The 26,494-nt window shown below is 38.4% G+C and overlaps 1 protein-coding gene across 1 annotated transcript in view; it reads left to right on the top strand.

Moving 5' to 3' along the window:
• Window positions 1-899: 899 nt before the first annotated feature.
• LOC107297056 (protein shisa-6-like) overlaps window positions 900-26,494 on the top strand; it is a gene marked incomplete at its 3' end in the record, with an annotated part of 60,509 nt that continues 34,914 nt past the window's right edge. The window contains exons 1-2 of the mRNA XM_015826414.1: window positions 900-1,582; window positions 21,370-21,530. Of these exons, the coding sequence (XP_015681900.1) occupies window positions 900-1,582; window positions 21,370-21,530 (844 nt within the window). The remainder of the gene's footprint in view (window positions 1,583-21,369; window positions 21,531-26,494) is intronic.

The raw sequence follows: 26,494 nt of genomic DNA, 5'->3' as shown, positions 1-26,494 counted from the left end.
AAGCCTCTAGCTGTCCCCGCCCGCTCAACAGCAGCAGCTCCTCTCCAGCCCGGGCGTGCAACAGCGGCGGCGCAGGGAGCTCCGGCCAGTGCGCGGCGACACGGATGCCCAGCGCGGCGTCTCCGCAGTGCTCCCGCTCCGCCCCGGCATGGTAAGTGAAGGAAGGAATGCAAGCCGACTTGGGGACAAGGGCATTGGGCGAGAGAGAGAGAGAGAGAGAGAGAAAGAAAGGGAACGGGGGTTACTGCAGTCCTTGCTGGCAGCCAGGTTCTGCTCGAGCGTGGCTACTGTCGGTGGTGCTCCATCTCGCCTGGGATTGTGGCAAGGGAATTCCCTCCCCGAATTGGTATCCGAACAGCTTCCCTGTTCGGGGGTGCTAAGTCCCGACGGCATAGCAGCCATTTCCCGCCCCCTCCTCTCTCCATGCCCCGATCCGGTCTGGGTGGGAGGATTCTTTTTTTTTTCTTTTTTTTTTGGGGGGGGGGGTCCCTGCCCCAAAGAGACCTTCAGCGCTTCTTCTGGACAGTTCTGCCTCTTCCCTCCTTCCTCAATTCGGAGTCATAGTAGGCCCCCTTGGGGGCAACTCCAGCCTCCCTTAGCACTGTCCCAGCTTCTTTCTCCGACTCATTTTTTGCCTGGGCAGGTAGCCTCTGATGTTTCCTTCTCTCTTGTAGCCCATCACTGGAGGAGCTGTGATAAGGAGGTCGGGATTCGGAGAAGAGCCCATCTTTGCCCTGAAGCAGCCGAGTAGTGCCTCTTGTTTCTTATCAGGATGAAGTGAAGTGCCAAATTGCTCCTCTTCAGATCCATGGAGTGGCAGGACCGAGGTTCTTGATTGGACTGGGCTGGCCAGAGCCCCCCCCCCTACCTCCTCCTCCATTCTGGTCTTTCAACTCACCATGGGGTGGAGGCATCTCCTCTTGCTTCTACCATTTGCTTTGTATGTCCTGACACTACTTCTGACCACCCAGGCAGCTGGGCCCCCACGGACGCCCAAGGGCAACCGGACACAGGGGGCAGGAGCCTCTCGGAGACCTTACAAGCCAGCCAAGGAGCAACTGAACCAGTCCCTAACCAGCACGGCCCCTTCTTCTGTGCAAGCCAGTGGCGGAGGAAGCCGTGGACGCAGTCCTGGTGTAGGGCCAGCAAAGGTGCCCTCCTCCAGCAGCAGTAGCAGCAGCAGTGCAGGCAATTCCATCCCAGCATATGAGACATGCATGGGTTACTATGATGTGAGTGGGCAGTGGGACAAAGAGTTTGAGTGCAACAATACTCAGCAGGATTTTCGCTACTGTTGTGGCACCTGCTCTTTCCGCTTCTGCTGCAACAAGCGCTCTAAGAAGCTCAATCAGGAAAAGTGCCGAAATCAGGACCCCCGTCCTAGCACAGATCCTATGACCCCTGCCACCAGCAATAATGGAGCTGGAGATATACCCAATGGGTATGACCCTAATGAGGACAACACAAATGCCACCGTCTACATTTCATGTGGGGCCATTGCCTTTGTTGTCATTGCGGGCATTTTTGCTAAGGTGGCATATGACAAAGCACGACAACCGCCACAGGAAATGAACATCCACAGGTGAGAACAGAGTGTGGACCCCAGTACCTTTTTTTTTCACTTTCCACAACCTGAGCAATGAATGTGCACTGATGTGAGTGAAATAATCTCACTCCAAATACTATCATCCTGTGACTTGGGGAGAAATCCCCTGCCTCACAGAAACACCACTGTCTTTCCCAGGTTGGCTTATGACAGGAAACCCCACTTTACTGTCTTATAAATGGGATGATTGATTTTCTTGTTCCTCCGTGCAATCTGTTTTCCTGCAGGAAATGAAGGAAGGAGTTTTCTTTAGGATACTTGAGACATTTTCACCTGCCGTTCTTCATGGATCCTTGTTTTCCTAGAGAAACAAATGTGCAAAACCTCATACAAGTTGTCTCACCTCCTGGTATTATGGAGATCTTCATTTCTTAACATTTATTTTTTTCAGAATTAGCAGGGTAATTTCTTCTATAGCAACCTTGCCCAGCTTAGCATCCTCCAGAAATTTTGGACTAAAACTCCCGTCATCCTTCTATACCTTCTCTTTTTATTAATAGGAACAATTGGGAAAAGTAGATTTTAATATCTACCTCTGAAAAAGGTGACGTTATTAGAAATAGACATAATACCAGTACTAAGTGTTATCATACACACTGCATATTTTTAAATAATCCAATTAAAAATTGTCATATTTTTAATTAGTTCATAGAATTATAGAGTTGAAAGAGACCACAAAGATCATCTAATCCAACTCCCTGCAATGTCAAGAACATCATAAAAGCCTCTTTGAGAGGGGGCACTTCAGTCTCTTCCAAACACCACCAAAAATGGAGAACCCACAACTTCCATAGATAGACTATTGTTACAGTGAGATAAATTCTATTTTTTTTAAAATATATATATATAAACACACAAAGGCACAGGAGAATAATTTTTTCCTAAATAACTTGCTCAAAGGTGGATTATGGAGAATTATAAAGTAAAACATAATCATAAAGTTGAATAAAGATTCAGGTTATGGTAAATTTTACTCAAAAAATAAATGAGCAGTTTCTTGTGAATTAGGTAGGCTGAAGAGGAAAGAGTGAATTTTATCTGAGACTCAGCTACCTAAAACCTGCTACAGTTTGAAGAACACCCTCTAAATAGAAAGTGTAGGTGGCTGAGTTCTATATTAATAACTAAAATTATTTAATAGCCCAATTATCACAACCATCTAACAAATTTGGAGACCTTACTTTATAGGCTTTAAAAAAATATTGTCTTATGTTTTTTTTTAAAAAATTAAGTCTTTTAAATGTTTTAGCTACAAACCTCTTGATGAGGTCTGAAATTGACAACTTTAACAAATGTTAATCTTTATTCTATTTCTGTTTTCATTCTGTTTTGAAATCTGTATTTATCTTTAGGCACTAACATTAATTTGTTTTATTCTAACAACAAAGCACAGAATTACATAATGCCAAGCCGGCTTAAAATAGGAAAAGAGTTGTTTACTTTTAACAATATATAAACCTTTCAAAGCTTTCTTTCCCTCAGAGAAATGAGGGAAATATCTCATTCCTCATTGCATAGATACAAACATCTTTGTATCATTCTTTCTAAAATCGCGAGAACTAGTTTCTGTGTTGTTTTGTAGTTTTCAAAACAGTTCAGATTGCTCTGTTTGCTGCTCATCAGACACCTTTTTATATAGCTACAAATCTTGAACAGGATTTCCCCATTTTCTCTCTTTTAAAGTTTACACCTATCATATCTTCGAGTTAAACTCTCAACAGTTTTTTCCCCGATTGATGAAACTGCACAAAAACTCTCTGGGCTGTTTTCTACAAGTTCCATCTATTCTTCCCAAGGTTATAACACTTTTCCTACATTTTTAAATTCCCTACTTAAGATTCTCTTTCCTCCTCTTTAACTCCTGTTAACTTTGCATCCTCCTCCACTGACCCAACTAAAAGCATGCTTGTACAGCTGCATATTCACCTTCACCCCATTCCTGAATTCTGTTTGTAACTTTCACACTTCCTATGGCGCCTGATTTTCTCCTCCACTCTGTGTCCTGCTAGTTTTTATTTACTCTAAGTGCTATAGAAAGTGGAACACTTTCACCTTGCACTTCAACAGGATTAACCTCTTTTTCTAAGCTAGCTTCTTCTCCTTTATGTTCTAGAGAGGAGACCCATGTCAGATTTTTTTTTTTTTGTTCAGTAGTTAGAACTACTAGGAAGTCCTCCATGTTTCTCTTTTAAGCATGTTGAGGCATTCTAAGTTAACATTTGAGTAATTAAGGTGGTACTTGGTACTTTTTTTGTCTTTAAGTATAATAACAAAAGAAAACTATTCACGCTCTGTGGAAATGTTGCATAGCAGAAATACATTTTCACTCGGAAAAGTCAGATGCCCTTCATTTTACCTCTGTGAATGACAAGTACTCTTACATCTGACATGAATTGTTGAGATGGGACTTTCAAATGTAGGATTTGGGATGTATATGTCACTCAAGTGTAAGTAAGCTAATTTGTAGTGAGCAATTTTTTGAAAATATGTAATAGAAGCAATCATGACAGAGAGGAGCAGCTGCCTTTGCATGATTATCTTTCATTTAAATCATCAATTAAATATTGTGTATGCTGAAAGACTTGACACCAGCTTATTAAATGAAAAGCAAGTGTATTTTACCAGTGCATAGAATACAGTATCAGCATTCTACTCAGTAAAATCCCAAGCAAGATTTCAAAAAAGCCCAAATTTATCACATCTATCCCCCAACCCCCCACCCCACGCCACTGCCACACGAGCCAATCTGGAAAAGTTGAAAATATTCTCTTATTTCATTTTTCTCATTTACTCACTACAATGAAGGGCAACTCATCAGCTGGTATGCACACTGAATCACATTTTTCTGACAGTCTTAGCTTTGCATATGAAGGGTTATGCAAAAACTGAATTTTAATTCAAACGCACTTGGCTCTTAGTCAGTACCTTAAGAGTATTGGCCAGCATGCATACACATACACAGAGAGAGACATACATCCCACATACACACATGCACATAGTAATAATATTTAAAACTTCTGTCAGCAATACTATGAAATATTACTGAATGCTATGAAATATTATTGCATTAGCGTCAGTTAATATTGGGAAGAATTGAGAATAGGACTTATAGGACTGAAACACCTCTTTTTTGTTTCATTAATGCTTTTGTTAACGTCAGCAGGTCTCAGTAGGTAAACAGCATTCTTGGTAAATGAATCTTGAAATATGTGTGTGCTCCTCTTTCCCATATTTTTTTTTATGATGCCAGGAGTAGTGGCATTACAAAATCTCTCATCAAAATCACATGAAGCCTTATCAGCCCTGTCTAAACTCCCTCTTGTCATTTCTATTCTTAGATGTTCTTTTCACTTTTAAAATATGTTTTTAAACGCTGAAATAAATCACTTGTATGGAGATCAAGGATCTAAAGAAATGAATAACAATTGTGTTTTGGAAAAAATATATCTTTGGAAGGGTGGATTTTTAATATTATTAGAGCATAGAAGATGACAAAAGATTATATCTTTTTCAGAGACATTTAACCTACATTTCATCAACTTTGGTAAATCCATTTAAATACTAAGAGCCATAGACTAGTTTTTAGAGGAATGCATGTAATTCAAGATACCTGACTTTTGCCAGCAAAAGAGTCACTTGGACTTGTACAGCATGTCAAAGGCCACACTTCTAAAACACAAGTTCTGTTGCCTTGATTGAAGTAGATATGTTAAAATAAGTTGCAAAAATTAAGATTGTAAGGACAGTTCTGATATTACTAATTGGTAACTTTACAAATCTTAAGGAACCTATTTTGTCCCTTCAAATCTCCTAAAGGCCATGCTGGGAATTGCCAAAAGAATGTGGTAGTTCCCTTGAGGTCATGGATCCTGCTTTTCTTATATTAATATATTTCTTCCTTATTTTAAAAATAATAAAATCATATATGGTCAGGATCCATCTGTTCTTATGATTGAGGAAATGAGATTTCCATATTTTTAGATCTTTCAGTTCTGTGCAGGCTAGTTATGTTTTGGAATGATCAAGCTGGGAGGAAAAAATGGGGCTGATGGAAATACATTCTTGTCCAAACATGCTGGTCACTTACCTTAGGTTAAGCTTAATATCTGGGACCGGGTAATCTTTTGCAACTGTAAGATGAATTTCCAGAATTGGGGGTATAGTAAATAAATTACTTGCCACAAAGGGGAAATCATGACTTTGGATAAAATAGTCAATTTTAGGTGAATTGATATTTTCACTGATTTAAGAGGGAGTAAAATCAGTTCTAAATTATAATGGATATCATGTATATAAAAATGTTCTAAAGGCATATATAGATACTATAATGATTCTTATTTTACTCTAGGGAAAACAGTGTTAGTTCAGTCTGAAGGATTCTTAAGTAAGACCTCTTATAGACATAACTGTATAGTTATAGGACCAATATTGCTGGTTAGATTTTATGAGATGCCTAATTCACAGTTACTAAGAAAAGTATTATTGTGTGTCATAAAGAAGCAGCATGTTCAACACTGAACGATATCATTGTCCGCTGACAGTTCTGGGTTACTTTTTGAAACGTAAGATTAAGAATTGCTGATATTGGTCAGTATGCACATTTTCTAACATTTCACTTTGTCACTTTTTTACATATAAAACAAAGTGATACAAGTGTTGAGCAATGCATTGGTTGGAATTTTGAATATATAGGGAAAAGCAGCGAAGTGTTGGAATTAAGAACTAAGATTTTTAATATTATTTTTATTGAGGAAATAACACAGAGAAATAATGTATATTAAGTAAAAGGTACAATGACATTGTAATTGCTTGAACTGATCTATCACAAAGATAACACAATTTAAATTGCTAATTTTAGTAGCAGAAGCACAATTATGTACCTGACTTATTCATGTGGGTAAGAGTAAATATTTTCATATTGTTTTAACAAATGATAGTACAGTTTTTCTCTACCATTTGCTAAATTGTTTCAACTATTTGTTATATATTTTGAAATATCCTTCAGCGCTAGGCTGAAGGACACAATGCTTCTCATTTCAATGCCAACAATTGAACAGTGTTCTGCATCACACATAGAGATAGCAAAGTAGCTGAGAGCACACAGGACAGTGTGAAATATTTAGGACTTTGCTTTGAATACTTCATTACTGGTCTCTAGGAACATCTGTTTGAGGCAGCCACCTTGCTTTGCTCTAAGACTAGACTTGAGTATTTGTATTGGTTACTTTGAAAACAACCATAGTATGTTTATTTGTCGAGGTGCACTTTTCAATCTCATCTTGCTTTTTGGATAGGAACGGACTGTTCACTCATGTCTAAACACCTTCTGGACTATGACTGTATATCTGGATGTCTGTAGTGAGTTGTTTTCTGGATCTTACAATTCTTAAAATGATATGGATCCTAAACTCCTGTTAAAACACAAGGTCCAGAAAAAAAAACCTATGAATTTATCTCACCTTCTCACCACTCATACCTAGCATTCCAAGCCTTCTTAGGTAGCTTGCAAATGTGGATGAAACATAGCCAGTTTCTTTTAACAACTCCGTTTCTTTTAGGCTGGCAGTACCCTCAACTGTAATATCCATGCTTTTCTAGTTATATATTGGAAAGATATGTACCACCTTTCTCCCATTGTAAAGTACCTGTACTAGCAGTACTTTTTATCAGTCAAAACATTGGGGGGGGAGAGTAAGGTTTATTCTACCATTGAATCTTGCATAGAATCTTCAGAATTTGTTCTGTTAAACTTAAACATTCTCATCTTTAATTTGTTCTAGTGCCTAGACTTGGATCCCATCAATGATGCCAATTAAGTTACAGAGAGAATTGTGAAGAGGTCCATTGCTCTCCTCTTTCTCCCACTGAGAGAATTGTCTCTTGCTTTGAGAATCATCCCTTGTTTATACTTAAAAGTTTTGTTCCAATATTCTTTCAGGTACTGCATAACCAGAACAATTTATTTTGCCTCCATGGCCAGCTTTCAATAGAATTACAGATATTCACACAACCATATGGCACAAATCTATAGAGGAATATGTACAGATCAGTACATGGCAACTATATAATAACATTGGTAACTAAATGATGACAATATGAAACCAAATCTGATGAAAATCAGCCCTTGTAGGTAGTCCTTGCTTAACAACGACAATTGGGACGAGCAACTTGTTGCTAGGCAACATAGTTGTTAAGTGAAAAAACATGATTGCAATGGGCTTCTGACCTCACTTCTGTAGCCATTAAGCAAATCACCCCAAAAACTAGTCATTACATGAGATATCATGTCACTGTGACTTGTGATTTTACTGCCAGAGTCTTCATTGACTCTGTCAGAACCTGGCTGTGAAGTATACAAATGGTAATCACATGACCATGGAATGCTGTGTGGGTTATAAAGGCCCACTGGTTGCAAAATGCCTGACTCTCAATCATGTGACCTCGGGGGGACTGCAGAGGACATAAATGTGAGGACAGATTGCAAAGTTACTTTTTCAGCATTGTTGTAACTTCATTTATTGTGCAACTTCAAGTTGTAACGGTCACTAAATAAGACAATTGTTAAGCAAGGACTACCTGTATATGATAAATTTGGCATTTTGATGCACAAATAATAAATATTGGATTACTTTTGGTACATACTTGCATTTTATCATATTCCTGCATCACTTAACAAATAGGATGTGACCCAGATTTCAGGTTTGGTACTGATGTGGAATAAACACATGCTCATAGAGTTTTCATACTTCAAGTGTTTTCCTGAAATGTGTCAGCTTTATTTCTTGCTGTCTTCCAAGTCAGTATCTAGATTATTTCTTTATTCTGTTACAATGGGATTCCTGTTGTAACTCTTACTTGTACTAGCTTCTGTTTCTGAAATTTCTCTCAGACCCAAATCTTCTGTCCCCATAAGCTCAGTCTGTTTCAGTTTATATTAGCTTGCATCTGCTCTAAGGCAAATTACAGATCATTTTATAATAGATGTGCACTGATATCCCTCATTACACTCCTCTTGCACTGTCAGGAATTTTGGGGGATGTCTTACATCACACATTATTTCTAGTTGACATTCAGATATGAACCAGGAGGACTTCCACCATCCCAGATTACCTATCAACTTTGTCGTCTTCTTGCAAAGGCGCACTTGCAAACTTATTGGGCATTAGTAATCATTCTCCACAGTTGCTGAGGAATGTAATACCCTGCAGGTTTGTTTAATGCTGCTACTTGCCCATACCTATTTACTCTTTTAAACCAGGAACAGGTAGTCAACATCTCCTCCTCCTCCTTCTCCTTTTAGCCACAGTCTATCCACTGCAGGATGAAGGCCTCTTCCTCATGTTTCCAAACTCCTGAGCTTTCTTTTGCCAATTGGGCCTGCAATACTTGCTGATGTCAGCAATCCATCTTGTTTTAGGTCTCTTTCGTGGATGCTTTTTATCAAGTGGGATCCATTCTATGACTGCCTTGGTTCCCTTGCTAAGTGACCAGCCCCTTTCCATTTCAATTCTTTTACTCTCTTGATAATATCATATACTTTCATTTGTTCTCTAATTCATGTGCAGGTCTTTCTATCTTGTCATTCTTGAACCTAGAGCTTATTGGAATTGGAGTTCAACAATATTTAGCGGCCCACATATTGTTTGTTCCAGCTTAGTTATTTAGTTAATATACATAATGTCTGAGCTATTATTTTACATTTGGGTATTAGCTGCAGGTGAGAGAATAATTAATGGCTGTTGGTCATATTTCTGTGGCCAATTGTAACAGGACATGAAATGTAAAACAAAATCTCTGCCCATCTATATTTATTTTGGGAGGGGGGACGTTGTAAGCAAGAGAAATGTGAATCCTGTTTTCTACACATGTATTGCCCACAGTCATTACACTGCTGAGATGATTTTAAATGCCAGCTGTGTTTTCATTTCTGTCACTACAGAATGTGGTATAATGCTGTTGTGCACTTTGGAATTTGTGTTGTCTTCCATTTAAACAACAATATTTTAATCTATATTTATCCCTCACCAGCCTTACTTATCTGAGTCTTTAAACTTGCTTTTCCACAAAAAGAGGTATCTTATAAATACTTTATTTACATACACACACATCAGCATATGCAGAAAAAAATATAATGGTACCTTGCTTAATGGGAATCATTCCATTTTCACTGAATACGTGTGGCAATTTGATTCCCTCATTAATGTTTTTCCCCCCAAATTTTCAGCCTTTGTATAATATGCGGAGGATAATATGTAGGAGTAAGCAGAAGCCATCTGATCCACTTCAAGGAGCCTGAACCAGTGCTACAGAAATAACCTGATCTGCTTTAGCTTTGTGTGTGGGTAGTTCAATCCAACTTTATAACCAGATTTGAAGGATGATTCCAAAAAACAGCTCAGTCCTCCCCCAAGAATACATGGGAAAATCCCAAATGGCTGTAACAATTTTGCTTTTCAACAAAAATAATTAGATTTGCAAACAAGCTTAATGTTCTAGTGGTTAATTTACAGTAGTGAGCTAGCTCCTTTAAAATTCATTGGGGTTTTTTTTTTTAAGCCTATAGTTATTTTGAGATGGAATGTGCCAACATTTGCAGCTATAGAATCTCTTTCTGGGGGAAATACCACTGCCAAATTTCAGATAAATATAAAAGTTTTGTGCAAAGGATAAGAGGGTGGTGAAGAATGATGAATGTGGAAGGGGCTCATTGTCAGGAGTTGCAGAGAAAGTGCAAGGGATAAATTCGTTGTTTTTTCCATAAAATAAATTAGTTGCTAGGCCTGGTCTGCTAGCTAATGCAGCACAGAAACTTTTGTTTCAAAGGACATTGGGTTACAATGTCCTTTGAAACAAAAACACAATCACTGGGGCAATCAAGGGTGGTCCATCTGTGATCTAATTACAAGGGTCATTCCTGAATTAGGGGAAGATGTGTCTATCATTGTATCTACTGCTCTTCCTCTTTTTTTTCTATATCACAGAGTTTTATACAAGGAAAGCTTGGTTGGTTGGTTTTAGCACAGCTGTTGCATCCATGCCATTTGCAAGGTGCTCACATTTTTCAAATTATGTTTCATAGAACCCTAGGATTATACAAGGGAGACCAAGGCATTGGCTGGATCAGGGCAGGTTGAATACAAGAATTTTTGTTCCAAATTATTTCAGACTGCCTTGGAACTTGAACTTCTGTCTAGTCTAATATACACCTCTTGGAATGACATCTGAAAATGTACATAATTAATTAAACACATACCTGTTCTTTTAACAGATGGTAAAAAAAAAAATTGGATCTATCCATCAGTAATATTTGCAGAATAATTTAACGTTGCACTGCCCTTTTCCTCGCACCTTGTGTCTTACCTGCCAAAATTTAGCTAACAAATTGAAACCTCAAAATCTCTAAGGAATATACAAAATGAGAAATTGTATATATGGGTTAGTTTTACATTAGATACTGCCTGTTTTCACAGTCTTCATAAAATCTCAACAAAACTGAGGCTAACAGTGGTCAACTTCGATAGACTTGTTGAGCATTGCAAGACAATTTATTTTTCGTTGCTTTTCTATACTTTATATATCTTATTTATCTCAAATCTGGTATACTATCAATTCCATATAGAAGCCGTACAATTTATATACATCCAGAACATACATTCCTCTATCAAAAACTATAAACAGACTCCAGCCTGTTCATCTCGTCCCAACAACATGCAAAATTCAGCACTTTTCAGAATAAGGTCTGTTTTGAACATTTATCTCTGAACCTTCTATCTGATTGATGGCGTGATCACTACAAGAATAGTGCTGCTATATACCATATTTTGTATAATTGATTGTTGGATGTATACATTACAATGTCAGAAATTAAGGCACTTCTAAGAAAAGCCGTAGTTGCTAATTGAAGTTAGAGCTTTTTTTATTCCACTTTTATTATGGTTATAATTAAGTCAAGATGGCGTATATATCTATTACTCCTTCCTCTTCCTATTTTCCCCACTGCAACAACCCTGTGAGGTGGGCTTAGCTGAGAAAGACTAACTGGCCCAAAGTTACTCAGCTGGTTTTTCATATCTAAGGTGGGTCTAGAAATCACAGTTTACTACATCATAGTTTCTATTCCTGCAGTAGGATTACAGGTAATCCTCAGCTAACAACTGTAATAGAGCCTGGAATTTCTATCATAAGTCATAACTGTTGTTAGCCAAAGCAGCCATGTGACTGGATCTGATTTTGCAACTTTTTTGAGGTGGTTGTTAAGCAAGTGTATATGGTGGTGATTAAGCAAATTCATGTATTCCTGTAGGTATTTTTGCTGGAAACTGGCCAGAACATTGTAAATCACGATCATGTGAGTGCAGAGTATTGCAACCGGCCTTAAAGGTGCGCTGGTTGCCAAGAGCCTAAAATGTGGTCATGAAACCGGGGTGTAAGTAGCTTTTGGGGACTCTGTCATAACTTCAAACAGTTACTAAGTGACCAGTGATTAAGCGAGGACCAGCTATATTCCTCACTATTCAGATATAATAATAATAATAATAATAATAATAATAATAATAATAATAATAATAATAATAAAGTTGGAAGGGACCTTGGAGGTCATCTAGTCCCACCCCCTGCTCAGGCAGGAAACCCTATACCATTTCAGACAAATGGTTGTCCAGTCTCTTCTTAAAAACTTCCAGTGTTGGAGCATTCACCGCTTCTGGAGGCAGGTTGTTCCACTGGTTAATTGTTCTAACTGTCAGGAAGTTTCTCCTTAGTTCTAGGTTGCTTCTCTCCTTGATCAGTTTCCATCCGTTGCTTCTTGTGAACTATTCATGCTATGAATAGGTCTTTTGTTTTCAAAGAATTAAATCTTAGATATGAAATATTTCTGAAGCCCCCATCAGACATTTACTGAAAGTAAAGTTAGAGGCCAATTAGTGAGACTGGCATCTCTCAGACAGAAGCCGTTCCTAATTTATTTGAAATTCCAGGTGCTATCAGACTTGCTTATCTTCTTTCCTTGGTTTTTTATGATTGCATTTCCCATGTGCTTGTTGTATTATGTTCCTTAAGTATGAGACATCTGAACCCTTGAACTTGCAGCCCATCCTTTTGAGATTTTTTAACCATCAACATGTATGTGTCCTGATCCACAGCCAATAGGAGGATATACTAACTATAACATAGAAAGAGTCACAGACGCCCATATATAAAACTTTTAGTTTATGAGAATGCTACAGTAAACAAGCCATACATGGATCTTGTCATGCCAGGCTGTGGTTCCCCATATCAATCCCTGTGATGTTCCAGAAATGACATAAGCTTGCCTGAGTCTGGTTGAGAGGTCGAAGAGACTGACAGTACATATAATCTTGAACTGCAGATGTTTCGTTTCCTGTGACTTTTGGCTAAGAGTGCCAGGCGTTCAGGGACTTAGGGTGTTTTGGCTATAGTGATGTTAAAAATAACGTACAAAATAGTGGGTAGAATCCCATCCAGATTCTGCTTAAAAGAGCACTGCTTTAAAGGAGCATGTTGACATTTCTCTGATACCCCAGCAATGAATGCCAGAATGACCGAATCAAGGGCACCTGAAGACAAATACCAAAATGACGAGATGAAGTGCAGATGGCTCCAGTAGAATAAGGATGATCTGAACTCACCTTCTCCCCTTCCATGTCCCAAGGCAAGCTTGTTTTTCAAAGAAGCTGCCTTGCTCTCTGCATAAGTAGCTTCTGAAAGGCTTTTTCCTTTTCTCCAGGCAGAATAAAAAAGCGAATGTAGAAACCATAGCTACCTCATTAAAGATTTTAATAACTTTCAGCACAAACCTCATCACAAAATCCAAGCCTAATATATTAATTTTAATGAAAGGGCTACTCCGATTTCTTGGAGGGTTGAGTTTGAAAACACACATTGGTTAGGATAACTTTATATTTTAGTTTTATTTCTTCCTGAACTCTTACTTGTAAATCAGGCAATTCTAGCACTGAGACGGAGCAATCACTCACAGTAATATATGATAGAGACTCTCAAGGCACTAGAATCCTAATAGGCAATTACCGAGTGCCTATGCCAAGAACTGGTAAACTGTGAATCCAGAGAAAGAAATATTTTTTTAAAAAAAAAATCTAACTGTAATAGCTGCTCTTAAATCAAATCCAAAGCACATAATGATTTATTTATTTATTTTGTATATATGGCTGCCAAATTGGTAAGACTCATGCCAACTTACATTAAATAAATCAATACAAGCAAACAATTGGAATGCAAATGTGGAAAAATAAATAAATAAATGGAATAGGGATTGGGCCATGTGGGGAAATGTATTATTTCAGAGACCAGAAGTGATGCCATAGAAGGCAATCTTCAGAATCCTGAAAAAAATGGCATAATTTAATTGCTGAATAACCCAGGACCATCCTCTCCCTGTCAGTTTTTGCAGAACAACTAGAGACAATTAAAAATGGTATTCCATAGATACCAGATCTTGTAATCTCACTGGTGACCAGTGTAGGTTCATGAACAGATGTGTCACATGTGTGTACCATGGTAACCCCATAATGCACTTGTGCAGGTGCATTCTGGACTATAGCTTAAATCTTGAAGTGGTCTTCAAGATTTAATTATTATAATTATATATCTATGTTTATATCTATGGAAACATATATGGCCCTACCTTCCTACCTACCTTTCTAAAATTCCTTTATACTTTTTAAGCTATATTAGGAAATACAAGATAATTAAGAGTTTTAATCAGAATTCTCAGAAGCTTCTTTAGACTTCCTTAGCGCTCCTGGATGGAAACCATAAAACCATAAAATAAAATTGGTTTAAAATTACATATATGTTTAAAAGTAAAAGAGAGAAGATCTGTAGTTTGTAGATGGAAGGCCTTTGAGAGACGTGCTTCTCAACATTAGCCTGAAAAAAGTACTTCTCAAAGTGTTAAAACAGCAACTATTTTTTTGTAAAGCCCATGTGGCTGCTATGAAACTTGTCTCCAATTGTTTCCACATGCATGCATATACACAACCACTGGCAGTTCCAGTGAAAGTTATCTGTGGAGATACAGATTTTGAACTACCTGTGCAGTTCTTGCAAAGAATGTTCTTCTTTTAATAAATAGAGAGGTTGCTTCATTCATGCAAAGATATTTTGTAAAGTACCTGATTTTTGAAAACTTGGTACCATCCTATTCTTTACTACTTGAACCAGACTATTTACCTTAGACAGTAAAATCCAAGTTTTTTTATTGGTAGGAATCATAAAGGGCAAAAATACCATCAACCTTACCACATGCAGATGCTGCTGCAGCCTTCATAAGTTTGAGTATCCATCCAAAACAATGTCTATTGTAAATCTCAGTGTAGTCAGGGATCTCAGTACTATCATTTTTTCTGTGTTGTAAATGTGGTATGAATCTTCAGTGGTATTGTAACCTGCAGCAATGAACAGGGTGGAACACATTGTCAAGTGTACCTGTTCACTTTGGAGCAACTCTATTTAAGCTGGCATAATTAGTTTGAATCTTGATCTCTGGATGATCTTGTCCAAACTGGCTGCATTTGAAGATAGGAATCTGTATCAAGGCCAAGCTGACTCTCCCATCTGCTTGGATAGGTGAAGCACATTCTTAGGCAAGATTTGTTTTTTTGATCTATCATTGGCATCAACACTGTGTCATTATCAGCCTAGGCCTACACATCTCTTACGCAAATGAGTAGGATGCCTTTGGCTGTTCTAGAGAAGAAGCTGGCAAGATTAAGTCCGTCATTCCTCTCCCTTGCAGTTGAGAAGCACCCAACTGAAATGTCATGTGTTGCGTATATAGTAGAACAGTCATCTCTAAGAAATATGTAAAGAAATACACCAAGGAAGAGTATTGTTTTCCTTTTTTCTTCTTTTGGGAGGCACTTGTTTTAAAAACTAATAAAGGAGAGTGATGTTTGCATTTGTGATTCTGCCACAATGGTATGCAGAATATTGCAAGTTAGGAAGAAGATGGCATAGAACTTCTGTTTGATAAGGTTTCTGTGTGGCTGAGTTAGCTGTAATAATCACAGCTGAGTTCATAACTGTAGAATTCTTTTGACATCAGTTCAGTATTCCTGAACTAACTCAGAAAAGTCTCCATGCCTTCAATTATATTATTCAATTATAATTTCACTCTAAGGTGAAGAACAAAATATCATAAGGGTAGATGGAGTTAAATTCCACATATTCTCTGTGATTTAAGTATCTTTTCTGCAATTCCTACCAATCTTTAGCCCCTGCCCTCTTTTTCTTTTCTTTTTTTGCTTTATGGAAACTGGCAAAAATCTCCTCAACTTCTTTTTTCATAGATAGAGCAATATGGGCACAGTCATATTACAGATCCTTAGTCACAACCAATTAATGAGCATATATGCTTGTATTTCTTAGGCTTTGTACAAAACCTAAAATCCAAATCCAAGGGCAAAACATGACATCCTGATCATGCATTACAAACAGATGGGCAACTTTCTGCAGGAGGTAACTTTTAGCTCTTTAAAAAAAAAATCAGAATGGAGGATTGTTCCAGCTTTGAGAAGAAAAGACAGACATTTTAAAATTAAATCAAGTTTAGTTTTAGTTTTAAATGAAATATTTTAAAGACTGGTTGAGGTCCTCTGTTGGAGAAGTACAGTAAGAAATTGTTCCAATAGAAGAGAATATATATAGCTCAGGGTTGAACTGTGGAAACCTGGTGTTTTCTGAACTTGGCAGTTTGCTTTCAGGTGTTTCATTACCCAACTAGGTAACATCACCAGTGATAGGGAGGGTGGGGTTTGCTCTCAGTTTATATATAGTAGCTACATTTTCGGGAAACCACAAACTGTGAGACCACCAGGAGATTAAAAACTACAAAAAGTTTAATACAGTTAAAACACCTAGCTTTCGCCGGCCTTCTGCCAGCATCATCAGGGTGACTAGCAGTCAATGAGATGGCCATTTATAGGAGTGGTGCCTTTTGCACCCGACTCCTAGACCTCGTGACCGGGCCCAAACGATCTTCCTGCGTTCGGTTCCTAATCGTCCTTTCGCAAGCTGACACGCTCTTGCCTCCTTCCTCCCCACCCCCATTCCTTCCCTGCTTTGCTCGTACGTTAGGGGGGGGGAAGCAGTTTTTCACCCAAGGCACCTCTTTGTTGTCCGGAGGAGGAAGGAGGCAAGAGCGTGTCAGCTTGCGAAAGGACGATTAGGAACTGAACGCAGGAAGATCGTTTGGGCCCGGTCACGAGGTCTAGGAGTCGGGTGCAAAAGGCACCACTCCTATAAATGGCCATCCCATTGACTGCTAGTCACCCTGATGATGCTGGCAGAAGGCCGGCGAAAGCTAGGTGTTTTAACTGTATTAAACTTTTTGTAGTTTTTAATCTCCTGGTGGTCTCACAGTTTGTGGTTTTCCGAATATGGATTTACCCAGGAGTCAACCTTCTGTTTTTAGGATTTTAAACATAGTAGCTACAGTACTACAATAGCTATTACAGCTACAGTACATAAAATATATATTGTATAAATATCATACACATGTACTATATAGAGTACTACAGTTGCTTCTGTATGTAAACTGTGAGCAAACCCCCAACTCACTAGTTGGGTAATAAAACATCTCTAAGCAAACAGCCAAGCTCAGAGAACACCAATGACTCCAGCTCACAGAGCACCAATAACTCCACAAGAAATTGTTCATTATAATAATAATACATTTAGCTTCCAGAGATTTACAGAATAATAGAAGCACGAAGAAGGGAAAAAGTTTTGCCATTCGTGCAATTCATATTGCAGGCAATATTTGAGCAGAGCTAAAAACAATTTCATATTCAATAATCCACCTGGCAGAGGATCACAATTTTCCAGGAAAATGCTGTAATATACCCAGCTCTAAGAAAATGAAATGTCCTTGCCACAAAGGTAAAAACTATAGTGAATCACAGATGGGAAAATCCTTTGCACCTATCTGTGGCATGGAAAATGCATTGTTTATAAAGCTATAGTCCAGTGGTGGCGAACCTATGGCACGGGTGCCAGAGGCGGCACTCGGAGCCCTCTTTGTGGACACACATGCCGTTGCCCCAGCCTTGCCTCCCCCTGTGACCCCCTCCTCTTCAACGGCCCCCTGGAGGAGAGTCGCCCCTGAGCGTGGCCCATACAGAGCAGCGCAGCCAAGGACATGGCAGCCAGGCAGTGTAGACAAGACTCTGTCCTCACACCCCATCATGCAGTTGATGCTGCAGAGCGCGGGCAGAGAGTGTGGCCACCATAGCGCTGCTGGGCTGCCTGGGCGATCTGCGGCGGGCCCTGGAGGCGGTGAGTGGTCCTGTGGGCAGGCGGGGCGGGGGATGGGGGCAGAGCGGGGGAAGGCAGAGGGGTGGAGCAGGGGCGGGGCCAGTTTTTGGGCACTCGGTCTCTAAAAGGTTCGCCATCACTGCTATAGTCCAATGCACACTTATTTATGGAGGATGCTTGACTGATTTTACTTCTAGCCTGATTGGACTTCATGATTAGAGCTCCTTGGTGAACAGGGCTAATTCGCAGAGACTTTGTTTATTAAGATTCAATCTAGGCTTGACACTAGTTGCACATTTCTCTCCTTAATATATTTTTTATTTTTTTATTTTAAAAAGAAAAGCAGTTTGGGGAAGATGTGATCTGGAAAGAGTCTGTTTAATTCTTTCTCCTCTCGCTTATGGTTTCTCTGAAAATTTTCAAGTCATTTTCTCCTGGATGAAGGAAAAAGATAAATAATCTTTTCCTGTACAGATTGGAAAGTAGCTTGGATAAAGATCTAAATGGAAAAATGAAAGGGGGAAAAAAGAGTGGGTTTTTTTTTAAAAAAAAACAACATTCCTTATGTTATTCTTCTTCTCAAGCCTACATCTAGTTGCAGATGTTTTTCATCTTAAAAAAAACACCAGACTACGAGTGGAAATAGAATACTTCAGGTATAGTTTGGCTCTGCAATTCTAAGATCTCATGGGGATATTTCTAATTAAATCTTTCTCATTCTAGAAAGTGTTTCCTATCATATATAGGTACTAATAAATCAATATTATGATCTTGAGCAGCATGGTGCAGAGGTAAGGACATCAAACCCTGAACTCAAAGAGTTTTTTCTTGCTTTGTTTCTAGTATATATAGAAAGATTCATTTTTTTAAAATCCATGCCCCTCCCCATTTTTTTAATAAGTTGTAAACCATTTTTTAAATATTGAGAATGAAAGCAGAATAAGTCAATAATCCCCCCCCTTTTTTTTTTTTGCAGGGAATGATAGTGACTTGGTGTGGCAAGAAAGTACACACACATTTACCTCCTCATCACCAATAGGGAGAAAAGGCAGACAATAGCAGAGGCATATATTAATCTATACATGTAAATGCACAAATACAAATACAGCAGTGGATATGACTGTTAATCTCCACTAATCTAACATCTGTAGACTACTCTTGTAATGTAGTTACAAGCTCTCCTTGCTTGTAGTATGTTTACACACACACACACAAACACACACACACACACACACAGAGAGAGAGAGAGAGAGAGAGAGAGAGAGAGAGAGAGAGAGAGAGAGAGAGAGAGAGAGAGATCTTTTCAAGTAGAGAAAGGCAGGAAACCTTTTTGTAATCAGTGATGGCACTTTTTAAAATTATTTTTGTTCTTTTAATCGCCAGGAAGCAAAGGGGGATGGGGCTGATGTGTGGATGTCAACAGAGAAATGTTAAGCATCCAGGGAAGGTTTCTGATTTAAGCTCTTGTCTTTAAACATACAGTAAACCTACTAAATTTCGGTATCATAGCCTTGAGAGGGTCCGTGAAAATGAGAATGTGGACAGATAGAACCTCTGCTCATCCCTGAAAAGTTGACATACTGTATGTCCATGCTATCCTTGATATAAGTTGTATATATATATATATTTAGAAAAAATGATCTTCACTGATTTTTACATTAAAGATTGATATTTTAGTGACCGTTTATCTATTTATACATTACATTAAGAACACATCTAATACAATTCAAAAACAACAGAGGTAATAAAACAAGGACTAATATAATAAGCATGTGAGTAAAATATCCTCATGGATACATTCCCTAACCCAGCCTCTGAGAAAAGAGCAAGGTTGTCCACCATCATAGGGTTCTGTAGAAGACATAAAGAATGGCCTTGAAGGACAATGGCAAAATCTGTTACCGAGACAACAATCAGACAAGTACTGTATAGCTTAAGTCCATGCCAAGAAACCAACTTGAGAAAATTCATCAAACTGCTCCCTGCCTATTTCACCTAAAGTTGAAGGAGGGGGAGCTCATATTTACATTTGCAAGATTCTGTTACTATAGCTGTTCTAACAAAATTAGTTTTATTACACTTATATAGCTTTGGATTTTTTTAGCATGATACCTCCTTCAGGGATGCATTTACCACTGCATGAACTCAACCACACATCACCTCCTGGATGGTTTAATTAATAAGAAGGGATATATATCTAAAGAACAGGTGGCTGAATCCTAAGGAACCTGTCCATTTCTTCAAGCATCTTCCAGATAATAAAGCAAGATGGGGTGTCACTTAACTCACAAGAACTTGCCCATTCAGTCTAATTCTGAATGGTGTTTTCCTGATCAGATAAAGCAGTGCATGCAGTAGACTACTTAGAAAGCTAGAAGAGATTCAGGGATCTTCTTGATAGCCATGTGAACATACATTCCTTCAGACCTTGTCTTGGCAGAAAAATATGTTACCGTGATTTGTGCTGCCCTGGTGGCTAAGATCCAATGCACCTCAGTAATGAGGATTGCCGTTTATTCTGTCCTTAGAGCTTTATGTGAAATGGTTTAAGAGTACGTTTTGCTAGGCTCTACTAGCTTATTTTCTCCTCCTTTCTAGCATCAGTAGATGACATGAAAATCACCAATTACTTCCTTCAAGTATGATGGGATGAGTTTGTATGAGTACAGACAGTACCAGAAATGGAGATTTTAGCTCCCTTTCATGTGCCAAGAATGACAAGTTGTCAGTGTAGAGATTCTGTGCAACAATATCCTATCATTGGGGCTATTTCTGAACATGATTTGGGAATTATGTGCCCAAAATATTTAAGGTTTCGTTCATTTCAAGCAGTTTTACTTTACCTGGTACTGAATAATTTGTTTTTGAAATCCAAGGTATTGTCAACCATTTTCTCCAGTGTCACAATTTAAAAGCATAATTTTTCCTTCGTTCAGCCTTTCTGAGGGTTTACATATCATAGCCATATGTTACAAGTGGGAAAACCATGGCTTGGCAACATATAATTTGTTGTCATTGTGAAGTCTCTGCATTCTACTATTTGTCTTGATTTGTCATGGTCTTTCTGCCAAGTGGCAGATGATATTTTATTTCATATTTACAGTCACCAATCCTGAAAATGTTTGAGCCTGTATTTACACACCCATCTAATTCTCTTGCCACAGTTCAGAAATGGTGTTCTACAATTTATTTTGGGGGGATTCTTTTCTTCTTTTAATTCTTTTTCCCTCCACCTTATAGCGCTGGGATTTCCTAATGCTGCCCCATATAAAAACTAAGCAGTTATGACCCTGATTTCTATTTTTCAAGATCAGCCAAAATCTAGTTTTGTACACAAAAGGAAATGTGACTACTATATTCTCCCTTTTTTTATTTTAATCAAAAGTCAGAGGGGGAGTTCACTCATTTTCACTTACTGCTCACTTGCTTTACAAAAGCTTTGCATGATTGGTCTTTCTTCCTTTCAGGGCTCTGGCCGATATCCTCCGGCAGCAGGGACCAATCCCCATAGCACACTGTGAAAGAGAGACTATCTCGGCTATAGATACCTCCCCCAAAGACAACACACCCATCCGAACATCTTCGAAAAACCACTATACGCCGGTGCGCACCTCTAAGACCAACCCAGGTAAGACCGGCACCTGTTCAGCGTATGTATAAACATACACTACTACGAGGAAGGTGGAGTGGTTGTAGTTTGGGAGGAGGAAGGTGTGGTAAGTGCAAGAGGGTGGTGCAGGGGGGGGACACCGGACACGTCCGTGAATGTATTGCTTAGTGTTGTTGTTTTTTCTTTTTGGGGGTTGATATTGTGATAAAAGATTTATGTTTTTGTTTTTAATTGAAAAATTAATAAAAAATTATTTAAAAAAAACATACACTACTAAATGACTATGTGTGGGATCTGAGGGAGTGGCAGAATATTATTAGTGCTATATTTATTTATTTATCAAATATTGAAACCGCCCATCTCCCTCCCAGAGGAGCACTGAGTGCTGTACAAATAAAACTATATACTGGATCTGAGAACTGAGGAACTGTTTGTATTTGAAGATGTAGTTGCATTTAAATAAGTGTAGATTCTTTTGCTAAAAGAAGCTCCCACTGATGTTTATATGCCATTTCGCTTTTATGGAAACCCAACATTATTCATAAGAGTAAAATAAAAACACAACTGCACATTTAAAATTTATTGTAATAACACCAACACGGAGACCAATATAAAAACAATACATTTTTATAGATGGTTTTCTGATTGTACAGACTGCCGCAGACAGAAGATCATAAGTGTCTGGGGGAGCTCACAGATATACAGTGAGGACCTATGGATAATATGATGACTTACTGAGTCATGTTCAGCCGTTTCATGAAGATCGATAAAGCCAGTAGGCATTCTGTTATGATCTTGCAGCAATAGATCATTATTAAGGTAGAAGAAATTAAGGCACAGCAGCAATAACAAGCAAATTGCACATGTTTAAGAGGTAGAAAATATTATGAATTACAAATGAATTGTGCAACATGTGTCTGTTTGAAAAACATGACCCAAAATCTTCATTCAAGCACAGCTTTCACTCGCATCCCGTGATCTCCTTTTTCTGGGAAATAAGACATACTTCATATTCTCCATTCCTTGAGCCTTTAGTATTATAATAGCATATTATATGGAATACAATGCCCTGGTTCAGTCAGAAGTGATAGGGTATCATTGGGTGCAGTTTTCCTGCTTCTGAAGTCAAAGAAGTTGATTTCCACAAGAGGATGCTTAGATGTTTTATAGAAGGCAGTATAAATTTCAGATACCCTCCTCTATGATATTTCAGAGATTTTTGGATTTGGAATATATATAAGATGTAGGAGATGACCAGGCTGAGCCCAAGGGAGGAGTCAAATATGTCATCAGTATGAATCCCTGCACATCCATAAGAGATTTAAGTCCAGCTCACCTTAAATGCCTTTCTTATCTCCTGTTCATTTCCCTTGACTGCTAAAAGTTCGGATTCTTGTAGAGAGCTTAAGCTTGCAATAAATCTTTATCGTCATTTGAACTGCCTGAATCTCCTGATTTCCCTGGCACTTGACGTAAGAGTTGTTATAGGAAAGAGCTGAAATGGGATCTATTCAAATCTGAGACTTTATGATAAAATAAAGGTACAACTAAAGGATGGTGTCAACTCTGCAATGAACCTGAATGAAGCCATTTGGCTCATTTTCAGTTGCCACCAGAATGGGAAGGGGGGTGGAATTTTTCTGCTAGCTTAAACAATTCTCTGTCCCATGGGAACCAAGGTCATTTCTGTTCATTAGACTGGGGGGCTGAGCCTTCTGTTAGAAAGCCCACCAAACTATTATATTAGGAAATGTAATTGACTGCGTAGTACTGGGGTGGGAAGTTTAACTTTGTATACTATAACTTTTTGGAGGAACTTTAGTCTTGGTTTCACTTTTGACAGTGCCGATATTTGTAGCCAATAAACATATTCTTAAAGGAAACCTCAAGCCTCAGAGTTCTGTTTTAGTTGGTGTCATCTATCGGAACCATGACAGATGGCTTACATAATATATTGAAACAAATAGATTTAAATGTTATAAGATATTTGAGGCCAATGAGATAAAATGTTGGAAGTTGTAACCTCCTCTCCTAGAAGCCCTTTGGGTCTCCACATCATATTCTCACCTTCTGCACTGAGGTAGTAGTTTGCTAATTTCCTCTGCCATCCTCTATTGTACAGTGAGATCTCTCTTGACATTCACCTCTTAACCCCAATGTGCACTGGGGTTGGGATTAAAATGTCAAAAGACAAAAATTGAAATCTTGTAAGTGGTGCCACTTCCTGTCCCTGTAAGCAATAGCAATAGCACTTAGACTTCTATACTGCTTCACAGTGCTTTACAGCCCTCTCTAAGCAGTATACAGAGTCCACCATATTGCCCCCAACAATCAGGGCCTCATTTTACCAACCTCGGAAGGATGGAAGGCGGAGTCAACCTTGAACGGGTGAGACTCGAACTGCCAAACTGCCGGCAGTCAGCAGAATTAGCCTGCAGTACTATTTTAACCACTGTGCCACCATGGCTCCATGGCTCCTCCTCTATGGTGATAGAGGATTCATCCCTTCCTCCCACAGTTGGTATATACTGTAAATCAAACTCATAGGAAATAAACAAAATCAAGTTGTTGTTTTTTTAAAAAAGTATGATAAAAACTTTTATTAAACTTTTAAATGTTAAATTGCAGACATTCAAAAGGAAAGAGATAATTATAGAGCTGCCTACATTATGGCACCATAGCAGTATGCAAATTAGGAAAAAATTAGAAAATAAAATAAAGAACTCCAGAGAGAATAAAAGATAGTGCAGGTGTGGAAACAAATGAAGAATCTTTTACCCAAAATATTACAGATTTCTTGAAGAACAGTGACCATAGCCTGACAGATTTAGGAAGCTGAAATCAAAGATCCAATTTTGTAATTTGTTGATTGATTGAGTGTCTCCAAGGTCAACATCTTGGTGACCACATAAATAGACTTTTCCAGAATCATGTATCCTGTATCCAGTCCTTCAGGTCGACCAACAGCACACCCATTGCCAGTGTAATTAAATCCATTCACCTTGCCGCTGGTCATCCTCTTCTCTTTCCTTCCAATTTTCCCAACATTAGGGACTTGTTCTGAGAGAGAAACAAAATGAGCACAATTAACACAATACAAAACAGAAATTAAAAATCATAGAACCAATCCTAACTATATACTGCATATTCATCCATTTTTACAATATAGCTTTGAAATTGTTAGAGTTGTAAGGCTGTTCCTCACAAAACCTATTTCCATGAATTTCTTCCATGTTTTTATAAGGACTCTAGCAGAGGAAGAGTATGGGGTATCTGTGTACTTCTGTAATAGCCATTGTTCACTCATGAGGATTGTGTGTCTGCTGTCTGGCATGCGGGCTATATTCACAATATATGTTTTTGAAGGGAAAATACTGCAGCTGAAGGAGATTTTCAGCAGAGAAATAGGGGGAATGCACCTTGTTATAGGAGGCACTGTACAACTGGTTTCATCCTTATATTGAGACATTCATGGAGCACAGTGGCGGCCTAGTGGTGAAGACGCTTGTCTCCTACTCAGAATATTGAGAGTTCAATCCTAGGTAGCAGCAAATGTTTCTCTTTCAGGGTGCAAAGAGAAAATATCTATAAACAACATACAGGGGTCAGGCTAGTAAATATTCAGCTCCATTCAGCCACCTGGACTCAACCCAAATTAAGGGATTACAGGATTGTAAAAAGAAAAAAATATTGAGACATTCATCAGGTATAGGTAGCCCCCAAGTTCCAGGCTCTTCCATATCTGCTATTTAACTGTACTGTGATTTCCCTTCTGTGGATTTCACAATATTTACTTGTGCCTGGAAATGCAAATGTGGTACCCTTTTAAAAGATGTACACTTGTGCATGGGAGAACTTCAGTACAAAATCAGTAGTTGAGAGAATTATTAAACCCTGCGCTTTCCTAGCTATCTGTGATACATCTTCTGTTCAAGCTGTTGTCTCTTAAAATGAACATACTGAAATTTAAATGCATGTTGTTTGTACATCATGTGCAGTCAGAGTCAAAACAAGACAATCTCTCGAAAATCGGAACATTTAGGATACATTATTGCTGGATAGTCAGTTGCAGTTGCCAGGAAAGCACAGCATTAGGATGAAAATGAGGTCAGAGCTGTAGGCTTGAAATAAGTGATTTTCATTCCTCATAAAATTATAGTTGTGAGTAGGTCAAAATAGTATCTGAATCAACACTGAATGTAGGATAGTTAAGTAGTGTAACTCTGTATCATTTGTGTCTAGAGTTTTGGGAGGTGAATGTAAAGATGACACTGATTAGTCCATGGCACAGTGGAACAAGAGTAATTGGCAATAATGTTGTTGTTGTTATAATATTCTTAAATTCTTTCAGTAAGAATGGCTAACCATCCTCTTTGGAAAATAACCGAGACAATAGCCAGTACAGTAAAGATGGGTACCCTTTTCTCATGCTAGTTTATCAGGCAGTTCAAGAAACATAATGAAAGGCATACTTTATTTTGATTCTGATTTTTTCCTATTCTTTCAAACTACCAAGCTCCTTTTTTTTATTTACAGATAGCATCCCTCATCACTGAATATATAAACTATGCCAGGAAATAAGTGATATAGAATCCTGTGTGAGAAGATAAGGCCACAAATCCCTCCCTAAAAAATAACGGTGAAATTGTAGAAGCATTATTTAATAATTTATTGGATTTTTATCCCAGCTTTATTATTTTCTAAGTCACTCAAAACAAGGAACATTCCTAATACTCCTTCCTCCTCCTATTTTCCTCACAACAACAGTGCTATGAGGGTGGGTTGGGCTGAGGGAGAACGACTAGATCAAAGTCACCCAATTGACTTTCATATGTAAGGCAGAACTAGAACTCACCGTCTCCTAATTTCTAGTCCAGTGCCTTAACTACTGCACCAACTGGTTCTCTTGTGTCCTGTTAATAGGATGAGATCATTGGTTCAATTTCATAAAAGACTGAGAAAATATTGCTGATTATCTGGAG

This window comes from Protobothrops mucrosquamatus, unplaced genomic scaffold, assembly GCF_001527695.2.
Source record: "Protobothrops mucrosquamatus isolate PMUCROS unplaced genomic scaffold, P.Mucros_1.0 scaffold3121, whole genome shotgun sequence".
Classification (NCBI taxonomy): Eukaryota; Metazoa; Chordata; class Lepidosauria; order Squamata; family Viperidae; genus Protobothrops; species Protobothrops mucrosquamatus.
This window is presented reverse-complemented; position numbering and strand designations above follow the sequence as displayed.